Source organism: Liolophura sinensis, chromosome 1 (assembly GCF_032854445.1).
Source record: "Liolophura sinensis isolate JHLJ2023 chromosome 1, CUHK_Ljap_v2, whole genome shotgun sequence".
NCBI classification, from domain to species: domain Eukaryota; kingdom Metazoa; phylum Mollusca; class Polyplacophora; order Chitonida; family Chitonidae; genus Liolophura; species Liolophura sinensis.
The window spans coordinates 65,641,028-65,660,309 of record NC_088295.1 but is presented as its reverse complement, the minus strand read 5'-3'; the positions used below and the strand labels follow the sequence as shown (position 1 = coordinate 65,660,309).

Here is a 19,282-nt window from a genome sequence, read left to right as displayed (position 1 = left end):
ACATGTAACTGTATGCCTATTTTAGATCACATTTTCTAACAGGTCAACGTCGTGTTGTGGTTGGTTACATGTAGACAAAATCGTCAGCCTTACCCGTAAAGCATATTCCATGTACTTTTCGTCTGGAATATCCATTATCTCTTGGATCTCTTATCCCATTTTACAGGTGGATTCGTGCTTTTGGATAAGTAACTTCTCTGGTCCAATTTTTTAAATAAAATGTTGCAGATTCATTTTCTGTCCCCTCAGCTATAGCCACACGTTTACTCAGTACCAGCTTGATCTATTTCATGCTTATCTTGCGATACCAACTCTCTAACATTAGCTTGTTGAATATATTTGCGCTTCTTGAAAAGACGAGGGGCATATAGCGAAGGCAGGTCAGTTTTCTTCTTGGCATTCTCCTTATAACCATGAAAGCATGAAAACTAATAAGCTGCATGGTATGGTTTTCATTCGTGCCCACATGATGACTATTTGCGACAAAGCTGGGCCAGGTTTCGTGAAACTCGCTTATCTAAGTAAGCCCTTAACTACCTATTATGTTGTAGATATTTAAAATGCACTTAGCTAAGGACAACTTAACACGGAGTAAGCTTTATGAAACCGGTCCCAGGTAACACAAGTGCCCATGAGTTACAGAGAACCTGTTATCAATCCGGATTTTACCCAAGGCGCCATTGCGCGGGAAATGGTACAGATTTTTGATGCGGGTTTCAAATACCGTTGCACAGACGTAAGATGTTCTTTAAACAACCATCGATGAGAAATCTCTTTCTCACTGAAAGCAAATCTTAGCAGGAAATTAAATGTAATACACCTCCCATGAATCCGTGCCTGACATAGTATCAGAAACAAGCAAGAGTTTAATTAATGTAACCCCAATATTATAAATATCTATGTATTTGATCGTTGCTTAACGTCATACTCGGGCATTTTCCACTAAAACAATGTCGGCCATTTTCATGGGCAGAGGCCTGATTAATGATATACGAATAGTAAGCCTAACAGATGTGCGGGCAATGTGGAAAGCCTGGCCTATGGTAAGGGAGGAGTCCAGAATACCGCAGGTCTGACAAATGAGGTTACATCTTCGAATCGTAGAGCTGTCTTTGGCTCCAATCTGACCTTGAATTTAGAGGATTGTCGCATATATCTGGCGGTGGGTTGTCACATCTGGCGATGGGGGGGGGGGGGGGGGCATTATATGAGGCGATGGGGGGGGGGCGCTGTCATGTCTGGCGATGGGTGGTAGGTCGTCATATCTGGCGATGGACGGTGGGTTGTCATATCTGGCAATTTGCGGGGGGTTGTCATATCTGGCGGTGGGTCGGTGGGTTGTCATATCTGGCATTGGATGGTGGGTTGTCATATCTGGGGAAGGGTGGTGGGTTGTCACTTATCTAGCCATAGGTGGTTGTTTGTCAGATATTTGACCTTGGGGAATGTTGGTCACATATTTGGCCATGAGTGGTGGTTTGTCACTTATGTGGCGATCGGTTGTTGTTTGTCATATATCTGGCCATGGATGGTGGTTTGTTACATATTTGGCAATAGGTGGCTGTTTGTTACATATAACATAGCCTAGTCGTATCATGACATTGTCTTCTGTATTGAACTGGACTGAACTGGACTGTTTCAATGTCTTATCTCTTAAAGTGAAATGTTAAATCTGTCATTTTGGCAGTGGTGGAGGCGTTGTAAACAACCAGTATCCTGCTGTGCCTTATAAACTGATCCCACTTAAAATCGACTTCTTGAAACTTCAAACTAAAACTAAAAACTCCAGCAATTGCACCAAGGTCAAGCGTTAAGGTCATTATTCTACTATTCTGACTAGCTTAAAACAGATTCTAATCTAAAAGAACCTCGGATGATGATAGGACGTCAGGTCAGCACTGACAAAAAAGATAAGGTGTGAAAGAGACTGGGCAGGTGGAATCTTTCACACGATATCGTCAGACTGCTTTATATGTTAAGATTCTTCCCCCAGTGTAACACAGCATACCTCTGGATTTCAGCATGGTCCCCACAATTTTCCTCGTCGTGTCCGCTCTTTGCTTCCAACAGGCATTCTCAGCCTCGTATTTTAAATTTGTCGACTGTGGTAAGGAATATGGATTTTGGTTTAAATCACTGACCCGGTGGTTGGGTACCATGGAATGTAGAGGGAGGCCGTCCGCTAGTTTTATGTCCACTTGAGAGGTCCTTAGCTAAATTCACCGTATGTTGTTTTGGGTTTACTATGTTGATTAACTGTTTATTTATTTATTAACTTTACTGATGTTTAACGATGTGTTCAAGACATTTTCACTTATATACGACACTTATCAGGTTTTTGGATTGAGAAAATGGGTATAACTTTCCACCTTTCAACACAAACCTCCTGACCGAAACCGTTGCTACCGAAAATTTGGTTAAGATTCATGAGTATTCATCAATGCACGCGTCCTCCCTGGCTTGCTAAAACTAACCTAAAACATTGGTGTCCCCGAAGTCGGTTGACATCTGACTGAGGTTGGAATCCACCTGTGACTTTTTCGGGTGTGGCTTTAAGGCAGTACTTCCTCTCCGGCCGTACATGGGAAGGTCGTAGGTTTCCCCCGGGCTCTGCCCGGTTTCCTCCCACCATAATGCTGGCCGCCGTCGTATAAGTGAAATATTCTTGAGTACGGCGTAAAACACCAATTAAATAAATAAATAAAGGCAGTAGATTTATGAGGCACTTAGTGAAGGGCAGTGCTTTACTGCATTCCCTCTCGCCATAAACCCGAAAGACGTCGTCTCCATTTCGATAAAAACGTTAAATGTTAAGTAAAGTCATTAAATGAATTTGTGTCTAGACGGAATTTTATAGTGAAAAATTCACCAATCAACTACGTATTTATACTAGTACATTACTGTCTTTCCGTGCATGCAGGAACGGATCCTAACCGCCCCATCATCTTCAAAGAGGGAGATGTTACCCCACACCCACTCCAGCTTCCGGGTACCATCGGGGCTCACTTCACGGCCCAGGTTAAAAAAGATGTGGGTAATAACCCGATTATCATGGATGTGAGCATTAACAAAACCGTGCTTGGCCAGCCCCAGAAGATACCCTGTGTGTCCCAGGTGGGAACTTGGTAAGCTGCTACAAGTAGTCAAGAAATCGAGACACTTACATGTGCATTTTCTATTATGCCCAGGAAAACAAGAGAAACAAGTATGGTGACTAGAATTTTAAAAATAAAATGGATAACTTTCATTTCAAACACAATTTTAAGGCATTTCCAGTGAAGCAGCTGGTGGACTGATGAAACACACTTAGCTAAGGAAAACAGAAGTCATGAAGGAAAATATGTGAAATTTAAGAGAGTTAAAGAAAAAAACGATATATCCAGACGCTGATTGACCGGCACCTAATCGCCTTTATTTTAATTAAGGAAAACCTACAGATCAAATCATTATAATCATTTATTTTGCCATTTTAATGCTGACCGCCGTCGTATTAGTGAAATGTTCTTAAGTACAGCGGAAAACATCGATCAAATAGAAAAAAAATAAAAAAAATAAAAAAAGTAAATAAACATTTGATCGAATTTGTGTTAATTATATGATTGTCATTCCGACAATCCTCGTCTGTCATTCTCCGCTTTTTGTGTTAATTAAGGAAGAAACGACAGCTAAATCCTGACAAATGATTGGCCGGCAGTTAAAGTCAGTTTATGGAATAACGACAGCTTCTGATAGTGCTATCGTGATCCATTTTGTTGCCCTTTGCTTAAAAATGACAAAAAAATATTAAACAATCAAGAAAGTTCAGGTACACACTATGATTACCTGGTACCTTGTCAATTAGGCCAGTTATATATACCGGTACACGTAATTAAATCATAACAGATAATAGATCAATGGTCGTCCCGCATACTGCTGTTACGTTGGACGGATCCGAACAATTATCCAGTGTTGACCTTTAGTCAATTACAGAAAACATGAGACATCCAATGAAGTATTTATTGTTCACCTTATTAATTGTCTTTCAGCCATTACCCAGACGTCTGTGCGATGATATCCAAGTACAAGACCTCTGGGTGTCCCAAAGAGATAGACGGAACGAACCTCCCGTGTTTCTGTCCATTTAAGGCTGGTACGGTCACCCTAGCCCCTACCAACTTCGTTGTAGAGAAAGTCAATGCTCTTTACACGTGGCTCGCATCGGTGAGTGTCAATAAATCGCCTTTAAAGGATACATGAATAGTTCTGATTTCATTTCTTAATATGCACTTTAAGATGTTTAATACACATATAAAGGTGCAATTAAGCCACTCGGATTTCTTCTTGGGGCGTAATGTTAGCTTTACAGCTGTTCCTAACGCTCTAAGGGTCAGTTCGGGAATTAAGTAACCTGCAGATGTGACGTCAACAATGTTAGCTGTGAAAACAACTCTGTAGAGGGAAGATCCCACAAGGGAGACGTTAATTCGGTTTCGCTTTCCCAGCAAGTTAATAGCTGACGTCGATTAAAAATTGAAAATTTTTGACCACTGTCTCAAAAAAGGCATAAATTTGATATGCCGCCAAGGTGATTCTTACTATTTAAAAAATCTTTTTTGGCATGACTTTTTGCATTCTCTTATAATAATTTTTGGTTTCTGAGTTACTTTCAATATATCCACCAGCATTTAGTTCAAGGTCTGTCACACGAGATAGGGGCCATGTTATTGTTCCTGCTGGTCTGTATTGGTCTACTGGACGAAAGCATTGTACATTGTACCTTAACGACCAGAAAAGGATATCTGTACCTCTATTGTACGAATAATCCCTATTTAAAATAGATGAATGGTTATCTAGCAATTCACGTTGTTTCATTTATATTCTTTGCTGATAATATACAATGTGATTCAGAAACAAATTGAAATTAGACGATTTTTTTCCGTCTGTTGGATCACATTTCATTCTGTAGATGTACTGGATTTACTTCCACCATCATGCTGACCGCCGCCATATAAGTGAAATAATTTTGAGTGCGATGTAAAACACCATTCAAGTAAATAATTAAATAAATTCTGAACATTCGCTGGCTAAAATGGTTAGCTGCAACAAAGTCCTTGACCAGCCAGGTCGCGTGTTCTAATCCAACTCTTGCCGCTTTCACCGCGGCTTTATGCCAGGGGGTTTATCAGAGAATGTCGGTGGTTTACTTCAGGTGCTCCCGTTTCTTCTACCCATAAACCTAACTGCCGTCGTACATGTGAAAAATGACGTGATATTGCCTTAAACAACAATCAAATCAAAATAACTGCTTATGTTTGCAGGGAGAGTTCCAAGCCCGGCTTCAGCTACACGACTCAGTAACCAAGAACGAGGTCGGGTGTCTGTATGCCCAAATCCAGGTCGGAAAACAGGGATTCCTGTTCGGTTAACTTAGCAACTTAACACTTCATATACTGTAATTGCCTGAATAAACAAGCTGACTCACGATAAATGCCTGGATTGTGTCATAATACAAAAACATGAAGCGTTTTGTTTGGAAAGAAATGTTTGTCCGGAAAGAAACCTGTAGGCATTTAATGGTGAATGGTACTTTAAAGAAGTACCGTGCTAAGGGATCAATTAATAATGTTCGTATGTCTATTGGCCTTGTGGAAAACTGTCTGCATTGGCAATTTCTTCTCTGTTATATTCCCGACACCCATACACCAACAACCGTTATAAATCTCTAGTACTCTAATCAAAGAGATATATAACTCATTGAATTGATAACAGTATGGGTATTTCACAAGCATTCATTGGGATTTAACTATCCCCTTAAGTTCAGAGTTGCGTCCCTTAGACTGTCAACCTCGACACTTTTCGAGGCGCATTACGTATTATACTCATTAACGTTAACGCTAAAAGCAATGGTGAGCGAAGTTAATGATCTATACATAGTTGCTGTCCTCGTCATGGGCGCTGTGACGGTTCCATTTCGGTAATGAATTGGGGGGTGGGGTGGTTAGGTTGTGCTGTCAGAACGTCTATTTTATTCAAATTTTGACATCTCACATTTTCCGAGGTCAAAGGGTACATAACGATGATATATGCAAGAAACACTTTTAATATGTTTCTGTAGCTCAATTTATCAACAAAAGGTATACAGCAGGTACACAAATTCATACACATCTAAAGTGTAGGCACACCAGCATGATACATGAAAGGTGCACATTAATGTGAAGACGCAGGATGGCGTAAAACTCTAATCAAAGAAAATTGTTACAATTAATGTGTACATGTGTCCTACACATTTTGTGTATTTCTTCTAGACAATTGCTTTTAGACAGTAGCGTTCAGTGCCGCTTGGCAGTCGACAAATCCAAAAACACTCTTATCCTATTTATTGCCATGCACGAGATTACTGGTAAAAATGAGGTGACTAAAATCTGGACTTGCCGGGAGGTACTGTCTTGACAACAATAACCTCTGCCTCCGCCAAAGTACCATCTAATATCCGCCGAAACAAGTCTGACACTAAACTTCAAAGCCTGCCATTCCAAATGATGCCACCAAATGGCAAAAAGATGAAAATAAGAATCAAAATAGACAGAAAAGAAACAAAATTAGTGCTGGAATAGCCATAACTACAATTGCTCCCCCGAATGAGGGATAATTGATGTGATAATTGGGATCTGGCAAGAATGTTAATCTTATACCTATAAAGATTTACGCCCTCTATCCTATCTATTTGTCTATTTGTCGCAGTTGACGCCAAGTCATAGTACATATATGGTTCCTGAACGAACAAACCTGTGTTAAGTGGATTTGTTTTCGTGCTGGTCAGTTTAAGGTGTCGTGCTAAGCATTAGTGTAAGAGCTTTGGAAAACAATCTGTCTGAAAAGTCAAACAAGTTCGACTAAAGCCATTGGCCTTGTTTAATGTTGTGCTAGTTGCCATTCTCATAATTCACCTTGCAGACTTGCCATTTGTTTGGAGTGTTGAACTCCAAAAATGTCTTGGCACTAACGTTGACCTTTCTCAACACATTTTTTCTACCCGAGTTGATTCACACCAAAAACTTTAAAAGTGGTACTTGTTGCTTCCCCGCTAGGCGCTCAGCACTGAGAGATCAGAGCAAGAAAACGGGTTTGGATGGGCCGGTGTCAGTGTCATGTGACTGGGTGGGATGTCATGTCTAGTGTCTTCGGTATGATCCTTCAGCGGCAGCAGCACTTTGGCGGTATGGACTCGCACTGCCGCAAGAAGGCACAGTATAAACTGACTAAAAATTGTTAAGTACGACCTAAAACAAGCACACATAGATACATACATATCCGTACACCATGCTTAGTTAGAATATTACAACCGTGTGGTGGTTTTTATTAGATTAATCGCATTAGAATTCATATCAGATGTGATTTTCATTTCTCTTGACCTGATTAATATATTCAACGCATAATTATTGCTGTGAAGTCTAATATACCGGTACTCTGTGCACAACAGAATATCATGCCGGTTACAATGAACAAAATTTCTCTGTAAATAGACAGCATATATTTGCATGTATCCTTAGCAGAACACGGTGGCCTACTTTTGTACAAACTGCAAAATAAAGACAAAAAAAGGGCAATTAGGTGACACTCTCGTCAGTGGAAGCAGCGCATCGAGTGTACACCTATATATCGAGTATAGGTCTGAAAGGGAACGGAAATACATGTTAATCCATTCGAATAATAAATTAAATACTGCGTTACTCATTGAAAATCCTTCATATGGTGTATTTCTAAGAGTAACGTGAGTTAGGCTGCAAGAAGTATTTTATGTTCATTAACATCATGATAGATTTTTATAGATTATAATGAACAAATCAATATGTAGCATTCTGCCGTCAGTCATTTTTGATGTCAGAACACCAAAGTCATCGCCACCAAAGTTTGGCGACAGTGATGGTCATCGCCTCCATTGTTTAGCCACTGTGATGGACATTGCCACCAAAGTTTGGCAACAGTGGTCGACTTTGATGGTCATCGCCACCAGTGTTTAGCGTCAGAGATGGTCATCGCCTCCAATGTTCGGCGACAATGAAGGTCATCGCCACCAAGGTTTTGAGACAGAGATGGTCATCGCCACCAGAGATGACAGAGATGGCCATCGTCACCAATGTTTGGTAACTGTGACGGTTATCGCCACCAGTGTTTGGCAACAGTGATGATCATCGCCACCAATGTTTGGCAACTGTGATGGTCATCGCCACCAAAGTTTGGCAACTGTGATGGTCATCGCCACCAATGTTTGGCGACTGTCATTTGACGTTCTTTTTGCCACCAAAGTTTGGCAACTGTGATGGTCATCGCCATCAATGTTTGGCGACGGTCATTTGACGTTCTTTTTGCCACCAATGTTTGGCGACAGTGATAGTCATCACTTTCAATGTTCAATGCTCATCGCCACCAATGTATAGAGACGTTCAATTGACGATCATCGCCACCAGTATATGGCGACGATCAATGGACTACCATGGCCAACAATGTTTAGCGACGGTCATTTGACGGTCATCGCCAACAATGTTTAGCGACGGTCATTTGACGGTTATCGTCAACAATGGGAATGGCGAAGGTCTTGGTAGATATTTGGCCATGGGTTGATCTGCATTCTTGCGATACTTCCTATCACCTGGGTATACCATAGAAAACTGGTCCAGTCTGAATTGTCTCTATTATAACTCATATTAATAGTGCTCATTTTGGCGAAATATAAATATATTGTTATTATAAGTATACGTTATATCAAGGTTTCGATACCAGTTCTGTTCACATTTAAAGCTGTATACGCGCCTTATGAACAGAACGCCTGAGCTACAGCTCGCTCGGATTTAAATTTTGAAAGCCTCTTAATCCAATCATTTTAGAGCTAGTGTTTATATTTTGTTTTTTTATACGCTTGAATTCACCAGTTTTTTCAACGTAAATTATTTTTTGGGTCCTATGGTGTACAAGGCTCCGAGATTGAGCGATGAGGAAGAGATATGATGAATTTTACACGTATATATATGAGCCCTAAGGACATGTAAACTGATTTCCAGTGGAGACGTTCAATCGGAAGTCGTTATATGAAGGCGAATATGAATTAAGTAGATTTGTCTGGAGTCAGAAATTGGCCATTTCCATCTTGTGAGTTTTGTGACAAGACAAATGGCTAAATCAATTCATCAGTCAATGAACCGTTATGTCCGAGTAGATTTAGCCGATTATATTTGTACCAAGCCGACCTTTTCCGTACAGTACGAGTTTTACCTTTTTTCCCTCAGCCAGTGGCTGCTTAACGCATACCAGCATTAGATGGGATTACTCGAATTAAGCGGTTCTATGCGCTTAGAAGACATGGGTCTGTTATAGGCATCGGACAGGATATATACAACCATCGTCCAGGTTGAAAAACTTCGGCACGCGACATTAACCAATTTCACGTCCATGTTTTTATCTCGAACGGAGCGAGGGGGAGATTACGTAAATCTGGTCGCGGTTTGCTTGCATCATGTAGATCCGGTGCATCCTGACAGTGAGCCAAGCCTCGATGGTATGGAATCAATTAGACATGTTGCGGTATCAGTTGTCGATCGGGCATCGTACCATGAGCTTGGGGTCAATACCACCAGAACGAATCAGCGCCACCTCATTGTTCTATTATTGAGTACTTTCGTCTCCAGCTGCATTGTGATCCCAGCCAGCACGTCAACAATAGAGATCATCCAATCTACTACAAGGAAACCTGGAGCCAGGCAAGAGCTCCCAAACAACAAGATTTTTATGAAGAATTTTCCTACGTTATATGGCGTGCATTTTTCATTCCTCATATCGTTACATTATAGGCTTGTAACGCCTGCGTAAACATTCGAAAAAGAAAGTTTCAAGAAAGGCTATAAAACTGAATCGATAATGTAAAATAATTTTCAAAGATCGGGCAAGTGAACTCCCGGGAATACACTTAGTTTATTAAATCAGACATTAAACAATTAAGCGCATTTCCAATCACAATTTCCCTTTCAGACAAAGAGTTTTGTTTAGTCTCAAAACCCTAGGCCATGGTATTTCAATGATACTTATTATAGCCAGATGTACACGTCTATATTTCCCATTCGGTTTTCAGTTGAAATTGTTCACTGATAAAGAGGAGGGTGCTATACAGTGTGATCCATCTGCATCTGGATTATTGAATGATATTAGAGATCATGAACACTTTTTTTTGCCAACTAGACAATTATACCATTTAAAAAATAACGTAGCATACTCCTTACAGCGCATGTGTCTCTCTACGCCCGCTTTACATTACTGCCACCAATGAACAAGCTTGCTCTAGATCTGAGGAGCCTGTGTGATGTAAGTAGGCTTGTTTAGATTTAGTCCATCTCGCCACTGGTGTCCTCGCGCGCATCTAATTATTAGAAGGTCTTTCATCAACCAGCGGATGGTCGTGGGTTTCCGCCGGGCTCAGCCCGGTTTCCTCCCACCATAATACTGGCCGCCGTCGTATAAGTGAACTATTCTTGAGTATGGCGTAAAACACCCATCAAAAAAAAAAAAAATTATTAGAATCATGTTTGTGTTTTCCAACGTCATTTCCTGTCTCATCACCAAGAACTTCTGTACCAAGCTGTCTAGTGGTGGTAGTGCTCTGTAGGGATTATGGCATCTTGAAGGCTTTAGTTGTTGAGTGCTCAGCGGACCAAATGTCAAGCTGTGTAGATTGACAAGACACGTAACCAGTGTTGCACAGACATTATTCCGCCATAGTAGTTACGCTCACGCTACGTAACGTTACATAGCGTTTATTCAAAGTGCTCTATAATGTCACAACAGGTCACGTGACACACTAGGACTACTGAGTATAGTCAATTGTATATTCAGACTGTAGATCTGGGAAACAGTATTCAATGTTCAAAATTCCAACCACATACACTTTTTGTATACAATAGCTAGCTGACTGTGTGGAATTCGATGGTTATTATGTGGGTGTTCACTGATCTGCCAAGCTCTCCATGAAATAGCAGCCAGGTATGTGGTTCTACAAACCAAGATTTATTCCAGCTGTCAGTGCTCCTCCAGCATGGCTCAGGTTAATCAATTATCCAGTTAATCACACAACTGTCCTTGCGGCAGAGATACCCTCGTCAATATTACCTAACTCTTACCGGATTATAAACACGAAGGTCTCTTGTTTCAGTGTAGTAGTCTATACATCTCTTAGAAGTAGAAGAAGAATATTTTATAGGGTAAAGCAGACTGCTATATGATTTCATCAGTGCATCCCTTTGAAACGGCAACGTATTCACGAAATCTAACTGAATAAGTTATGCTATTTGTAGTGTATGACCTCACAAAAGTCCCAGCGCTCATATTACGAATTGATAACTTGGCCGAGGTCTTGGGTGTACGGTGACGTTTCCCAAATATGAACAAGTGAATGCTCAGCATCAGTCACCTAGAAACCACAGGTGATGCACATTATTCACTAGTTTTTCTCTTTCGAACCAGACTGTTCGTATTGGCCAACAGCAGAGTGTGTTGCCTTTGAAGGAAAGAGTTCCGATGGAAACGAAAATTTCGGAGGTTAAAAGAATAGACTTACGACAAATTTCAGTGGATGACATGTGATCCCTAATGTTAAGTCTTCATTACCTTTTATTTAGGTTAATGATGGTGTCTTGTACTTTGAACACAATCAAAAAAGGGATAGAGATGAGGAGAATTGCTTAATACCTACACGCCAACAGAAGAGCTAGTGAAAAGGTTACTATTAAGTATAACTGAAGAGCGTGGACAGGTGGAATAACTTGGCTTGAATAATTTTGAAAGCAGTTATGATGTATGTTTTAAGTGAATGACAGAAAGAGCAGGAACTCGGTTGAGTACGATGATCAGTCATTGATCCGACATCTTCTTTTATTTACATGACAATGGCAGCCAGATGAATACGGGCTTAGTGGGAAGCACCGACCTTTGCCAGGTTCCTGACAGCCCCCTGACGTAAAGCCGCAGTGTAATCCAACTTTGTAGCTTATTTTGGTATTACAGAGATTAAAATTTTGACCAGCTGATAAATTTTATATTAATACAAACGGGCCAAAATTTCATCTTTCAGAACTAAAAATTAAGCTATCTGACAAGGTTTTAAATTTTTACTTAAATCAGTGGAGATTTTGTAGAATCTGCCTCTGGTTTCTTCAAGTTGTTGTAACGTTACAACGGTGTATCCACCATGACGTTGCATACTTGGTATTTGCGATCAGCGTAACGGTATAAATAATTGAGCAAAACAGGATGGTCAATAGGATATCGTTAGAGCATGTACCAAACGTGTGTATTTCGTAAACATGCAAAAGTTACAAAAGCTAACATTAGATTTGTCTACTATTGAATTTATAATCGTCAGTCGTACATGTGTGATTTGTATATAAGTTATCTGTTTTAAAATAACTTTCAATAGTCAGCCATCCTTACCTTTACAATTCCCTATCGTTTAATGGTCATCCTGGTCAAAACTCGGAAAAAATCACAACTGTTTTACCGGTGTAGATCTTTGACATTAATCCTGTGAAAATATACTAAATGCCGTCGAGTGGAATAGTAGGTAAGCTGGTTCAGTACTAAGCTGTTGTGACAGATGAGAACAACTTTGAGGACGCGTTTAACTTTTTGCATGCGGCTGTGTCATGTAGCTTTGATATTCTATTAGTAACATTGGGCGGTGCGTGTGTATGCATGTTGACATGCTGTTTGTCGCCACATCGCCGGTAGGGAGACTTAGAAACATCGATGATGCCAGTTGAAGGATGGTATGGCCATTCTCTCCCAGAGTGTCAGCCCAGATTGACGACAACACCTTGTAACGTGTACATCGACAAAGCGACCCTAACCTGACGAGGGTGGAAGTCAATATCTGGTCAAAATAATCACTATCTTGGCTGACGGCATCTTGTAAAATATTGACCACTTTTCTAAGTGACTTTGGACACCTTGGTGATAAACTCTGAATTATTAACACGGTTGATCGATTGAATGCTGGCTGCACTTAGGCCCTACGCTCTTCGACCCACACAAAAGTGAGAAGACCTTACGGTTTCACATACCATTCTGATAAACTAAAAGAACAATCCTTTCCGTAGATTCTGCATGCTTGTGAATAAATGCAAATCGTTTCGGGTAAGAGAGTAACGATACATTACCGTACGTTCAGACAATGACTGTCCAAAACCAAAGCAGATTTACAACTCAGTCGTTCCAAGTACTCTAAGGAAAGGAATCGATAAGGTAGTTACATCACTGGTTATGGCTATGACGTTAATTGTATTTTTCACCCTGATGTTTTGTTTTGTTTTGTTTTATTTTAGTGATTATTTTGATGTTCAAGGAAAGAGAAACTGTAGTATCAACAGACTACATGAGACCCCAAATAAATCGTGAAGGAGTACTGTTGAGAGTTAAGGTGGAAGCTATATACACGAGAAACAATTAATCTCAACTTGTTGCTGAAAGTTTTCTTCTGTACGTAAGTTAATCTAATCAGGAAAATATCGTCTTCATTGGAAGTAACACTTCACATTTGTTTCACGAATCTAACGCGATATCTGGCGTTCCAGAATATATACGAGGGACAGTCTCGCTGTTATAAAAAATCCCGTTTTTATGTCGCTCCAGACGTGTTTGCAGACAGTCTAAGATACATGTATGTATACTTGTAGTGTTTTATTCACACTTGTTATGGTTGATAGGCGATTTGGTAGGTCAAATGGCAATAAATGGCAGTCACATGTCAAGCCATCATTTAGTTCACATGTATTTTTTTTTGTCTGGCGATAAGAATTATTTATTTACTTGACTGTTACGCCATACAAATGCTTTGGCGTTTAGATTTGTTTGCGGTGGGCTCGGATGTATGCGTGTGCATGGGGAGGGCGTGGGTTGGAACCAGGGTGCCTTAGGGGTAAAGTGTCTGACGATCTTATCCTGGTGTCATGTTGTCTTAGCCCTACACGCAGTGTAAGACAAGTTCTTTTCCAGGAACATACGACGTTTCCATGATGCATGTCGACCATCAAGCCATTAGACAGCTCACATTGATTGCGACACCAGGTTATTGGGTGATTTTGTATATGCCGTGGATGCCAGCAATTAGATAGCTCCCAGGTATTGTGGAGTGGAGGAATTGGGTACTTTACATACATGTTAATTTAGGCTGTCCTTGTATATAGTTTATTAAGCAGCTTTAAAACATTCATACTTCCAAAAATTTACATATTTATCAAGAACTATCTAGTTAAGCAACTGGGTAACTATTATGGGAAATCCAGTCGTATTATGTCCTGAAAGGATTAGCTTGGTAGTTAGCATGAACTTTGGCATCAGGCGGTTCAGGGCATTAACTTTATTAGTCAATTATGTAATTAATTCCATTTGATTTGTGGGAATATTGAAGAGAATAATTCCTATCCTAGGTTAAAGAAAAAAGTAACCAATTCTGTCAACAGAGGGCTTTACTCAATATTAAAATTAAACCTTAATGGCTGGATGACAACCTTTAAATGTCCGACAACCAGACTACCAGCATGGTGCAGATTGAGCAATGATCTTAGACTTTTTCCATGAGTGTTCCCACAAAATACACCCAGCCACCTTTGTCAGTATATGTCTTATCTCCCCAGGCTTCGTTTAACAGAATTCCGTTGGCTTTGGCATCGTTGCCAAAGATGCTAGGGAAGGGTACAACTAAATTAACGGAGAAATGGCATTTCGGGGTCTAATTGTACAGCACCGATAATGGCCATGTCAAAGGAGCAGTGCTATCATGACCCTCATCTGATCGCAATCCCTAGTATTTTGTCAGGCCGAGGTAGAAAATCTGTGGTGTGTTGTCAAACAGTGACAAGGATTACGATAAATAGCACACTAGTCAGATCGGTAATATCAGTACCAGCGATGCCTCTCGTAGACAGATCAGTCGCATCTCTGGCACTTGGCTTGTCCTCTTTAGCAGGGAAAAGCACTCAAACGATTCTCTCTGTCAACAGCTTGTCTTCGCGGCCAGATAAAAGAGCTGTTGGCGAGGGCGCTATATGGTAACTTGTTCACTTAACACGTATGTCATGTATATACTCGGGCTGCGTGTTCTTTCCGTTTTACGGCGGTCCAGACGGAGGTGGCTTAGGCAATTCGGTCGGGATTACCAAACCGTTGACCATCGGCTTCTGGAAGGAGACAGAAGCTAAAGGAGTAGACCGGAAATACATATGTATGGGATTTAGTTCAGGTGAATATTCAAGGTGCCCTGTAGGTGAGGTTAAATACCGTCTTAACTGACGTGGAATCTGACATGTGTTGTAACTGTGCCTAGACCATGTGTGTAGTTGTATACAGTATACCGTGGGGGGTAGAGTGGCAGAAGCGCTATGGAGATACTATTTCAGTGTTAGTTCACATAACAAAAGCTGTCCAGGCCCCGGTTACCATCGTTGAGGCTTCTTATGGCTTCTTATTTAAATATAAGGCTTAAAAACATGTATAGCAGTGGTTTTCTTAACGTTCATTCACCCAAAAAGCAGACACATAGGTGAAATATTCTTCATCATGGCTCTAAATAAACTTAATAAATGGAAAAATTATCAAATCATACTGTCTAAAACCTAAAATGTTATAATGGTACAAAATGTTGTAGCAAAAAAGGAAATCTGGATATTTTTGTGTACCAACATTACACAAATTTTTGTACAATTCATTGTAACAAATCCATAAGGATTTGTGTACCAATTTACACAATTTGTGTACCGACACACCGCTCATTGTGGATGTGCAGATTTGTACACACAGTCGTTTCTAGAGAGTGCTCTGCAAAATATAATTAAAACTTGAAATAAGATATTGCTGATAACTGCCACACAGAATACAAACTGTGTAAACAACATCAGCTGGAAAAATAAGGCTTGAATTCTGTAGATGAAGTCAGTATCAAAATCCTTTTTTCAAACAACATTTTCAAGTTACTGTCGTGACCCTAAAGTAAAATGGAGGTCATCCACAATACAAACTACTCTGTCATTCTCTGTGAAGGATCCTTTCAAAACGACCAAGTGCTTTGATTATGACAGTATTGATGCGTGGCATGTGGTCGCACACTTGAAGGACAATTATTCCGTTTGTCATTGACCTCCATGTATAAACCAGCGGTTCGTCGGTTGATCAGATGGCAGCTTAATTGAGCTACAAACTCTGTTTCACCTCAAGCTGTATATAAAGGTCGGGTTGCAGCTGTCGCTCGGCCCGGTATAATTGATTTTAAACTGGGGGTGGCCTGCGGATTACATACATGGGAAGTAGTTATAGCTTTACAGCACGCCGGACATTGATGAATTTGTCTGATGGCCAATTCCCGGTTACACTGGAAGATTAAATTACATGCAGTTGTGACCAACAACGGAGACAGCCTAATACAGGATTACCCTTTTCTTGGGACACAGGCAGAAGATCTTTCACTGGTCAATTTAATGTTGTTTTTTTTTTTACAGTGTATACAGAGGCTGCTGCATGGCCTCCCTGGAGCTTGGCATGTCGACCCACAGAAATTCTAATGCCATAAGCAAGGAACCATTCTGCTTGTGATCAGATCCAGATATTGTTATTTCCCAATGTTACTCTCTCGATGACAGAAACCTACCGATACTGAACGTGGCATAATCTAGTTGGTATGGTGATATGGGAACCGTTTGCGTACAGAAGTACTGAATACTCGTTTAAAAATGAGGTTCCACATCTATACAATTATTAATCGCTTTTCTGTCACTCTGAAATCAACATAAAACGGAAAATGTGACAGGAATAATCCACTTATTGCTTTGAATAATCTTGCTTTGCCTTTTCGATGAGCCCTATAGTCGTTCATTTCTTAAGGGTTTCCAACTGTGTCTCATTTCAATATTCAAAACTCGACAATCAAGAAGCAGAACAATCCCACATACCCGCTGTCGCAACCAAACACTCTGTTCTCAGAGTTATTTTTTCTGGAAGATTACATTTCTAAGAACATACACATGTCATCTCTGTCCCCCAATGTAACAGGCTACTACGTAAGTTTCCATGCAGTTTCGGTGGTTGCCTGGATATCGGGAGACCCGGGATAAAACCTGGGTCGGGTCATACCAAAGACATTAAAATGGGACTTGTTGATACCTAACTTGGCGCTCAGCACTGGGAGGTTAGAGACGGCAGCCATTAGGATTACCCTCCAACAAATGACCGAAAAGGAAGCCAGCATGAGTTGGACTTGAACTCACAATAATCGAATTGGTGAGAAGCTCCTGGGCCATTGTGCTGCGTTAAAACGCTAACACTAGGTCACGGAGGACCCCCGACTTAAACAGAAGTCATGTTCATAAATAAATGTAGCTTTGCATGTTATAGTTTCCAAAGGAAAATGAACTTGCCTGACACAGTAGTTCATAGTTGTTGTATAATAATTGTTGCCCTGTTGAAGTGGAATTGATGATAAGCTGTATTCTATCCTGTTTTTTGTATGTTAATCAATGACTTTTTGAAAACTGGGCAGTAAACACTCTGGTGGAAGAAATACAGACTAAATTTTTAGTGGCTTTTCTTTCAACAGATCATTATTATTTTGTGGGAAAATGTTTACTTTCTGACGTGAAAAAACTGGTGTAATTTTAGGCCTTGTAATTTTCTATTCATAAAAAATGTGAATGTCACAAGATGGGATGCTAGTTGGTTAGATTTATGTCATATTTGGGATACGATGAAGCAGTAATTTTTCTCTTGTCACGTACTAACGGAGAACTGTAGCGTGGACTTCGAAAGCAACTTTTCAATTCATACTCAGAAAGAGCCAGTCTGGACTCTTTCTGGTTCATCTCTCTGATATGGTAGCGAGGGACCCGGTGTCAGTATAAACTCCAACTGCACATGCCCGTCATGACTTACAAACAAAAGCTGGAAAGTGTTTAGCCTACAGGAGAACCAAAATGCAATTAGTAGTTGGCCAAGCCTGGCCTCCCTGTAATTACCAAACAATCAGTAATGAGTTCATACGTGTAGCCAAGCTATTCAGTTAGTCACGGGGATTTGTCACATTCATTATTTACACTGCCTCTGTACTGATGTCAAAAAGAACAACTGAAAACTGCTTTTCCCTTCAGCAGTTTCCGGTGTTGAACTGTGTCAGAGCTTACGCATTTACTTTTGAATAAAAAAATTAGAATTTTGAAAAATCCTTCAAAAGTTTGGAATAAAATCAGAAAGGGTTATAAAACGATTTTTTTTCTGACGATTGAATCGAATTTCTTATTGGTATACATATTAAATATAAGTATAGATATTAGCAATAGAAGAAAAAAAAACAATTAAGATTTTATCTGTTTTATTTTAGTTTTTATCTGAAGCAGTTATATCCAGGTTCTTGGAAAATATTTTGAACGTTGAAAATAAAATATAGGTTAATAGGATATCTAAATTCTGATTCCACAAAAAATGTGTACTAAATGGATGTTTTAACAAATATTATGTTATGTACATACATCCAATAGCTGATTGCGAGAGTGTACCCGGAATACTGATCTATGCAAACCTTGGGGCGTGCTATCCCCATCCACCCCCACCCCCTTCCTACCTCAAGCGGTTTCAATTGCAATTAGGAATTAATTCTTATGATGTATTTGAACTCTTTGACTCTCTGATTGCTCATAACGATTTGCCAAAGTCTTTAAATATAATAAAAGACTTACAGTATAGAGAGTAAAACCAGAGGTGCAACGAAAGTGTGACTTGTAATAGGTGAAATACGCCTGAGGATTGTCAGTTTACCTCAGCCAGGATTTTATTTAAACTGCTCATGTTAATGCTTAAATATTTGCAAATCACACGCTCCCTAGAGCTAAAATTAAGTTTAAAAAGGCCGAAGATGGGGTGAGGATACTAAAAAATTAGATGGATAATGCAGATCTGATAGGAATTGCAGGTCAGATTAGAAATGCAGGTCAGATAGGGAGTGCGGGTCAGATAGGTAATGCAGGTCAGATAGGTAATGTTGATCTGAGAGGAAATGCAGATCAGATAGGTAATGCAAGTCAGATAGGTTATGCAGGTCAGGTACATGTAGGTAATGGAGACGATATGGGTAATGCAGGTCAGATAGGATAGGAAACCAGGCAGGTCCCGTTCTACACCTATGACCACCCTCAGGTTGCTGGCAGACTTTCTCACGTACGACATAGGAAGCCAGCATGAGCTTGACTTGAACTCACAGCGATTGTCTTTGTGCGAGGCTACT

The 19,282-nt window shown here is 40.2% G+C and overlaps 1 protein-coding gene across 1 annotated transcript; it reads left to right on the top strand.

Annotated features, from left to right (window-relative positions):
- The first annotated feature begins 1,974 nt into the window (after positions 1-1,974).
- Positions 1,975-5,458, top strand: LOC135461979 (ganglioside GM2 activator-like). Its single transcript, XM_064739289.1, has 4 exons — positions 1,975-2,107; positions 2,921-3,125; positions 4,026-4,200; positions 5,298-5,458. Exons 1-4 carry the CDS (start codon positions 2,023-2,025, stop codon positions 5,403-5,405), a joined length of 573 nt encoding a protein of 190 aa, XP_064595359.1. The 5' UTR covers positions 1,975-2,022; the 3' UTR covers positions 5,406-5,458.
- The last annotated feature ends 13,824 nt before the right edge of the window (positions 5,459-19,282 follow it).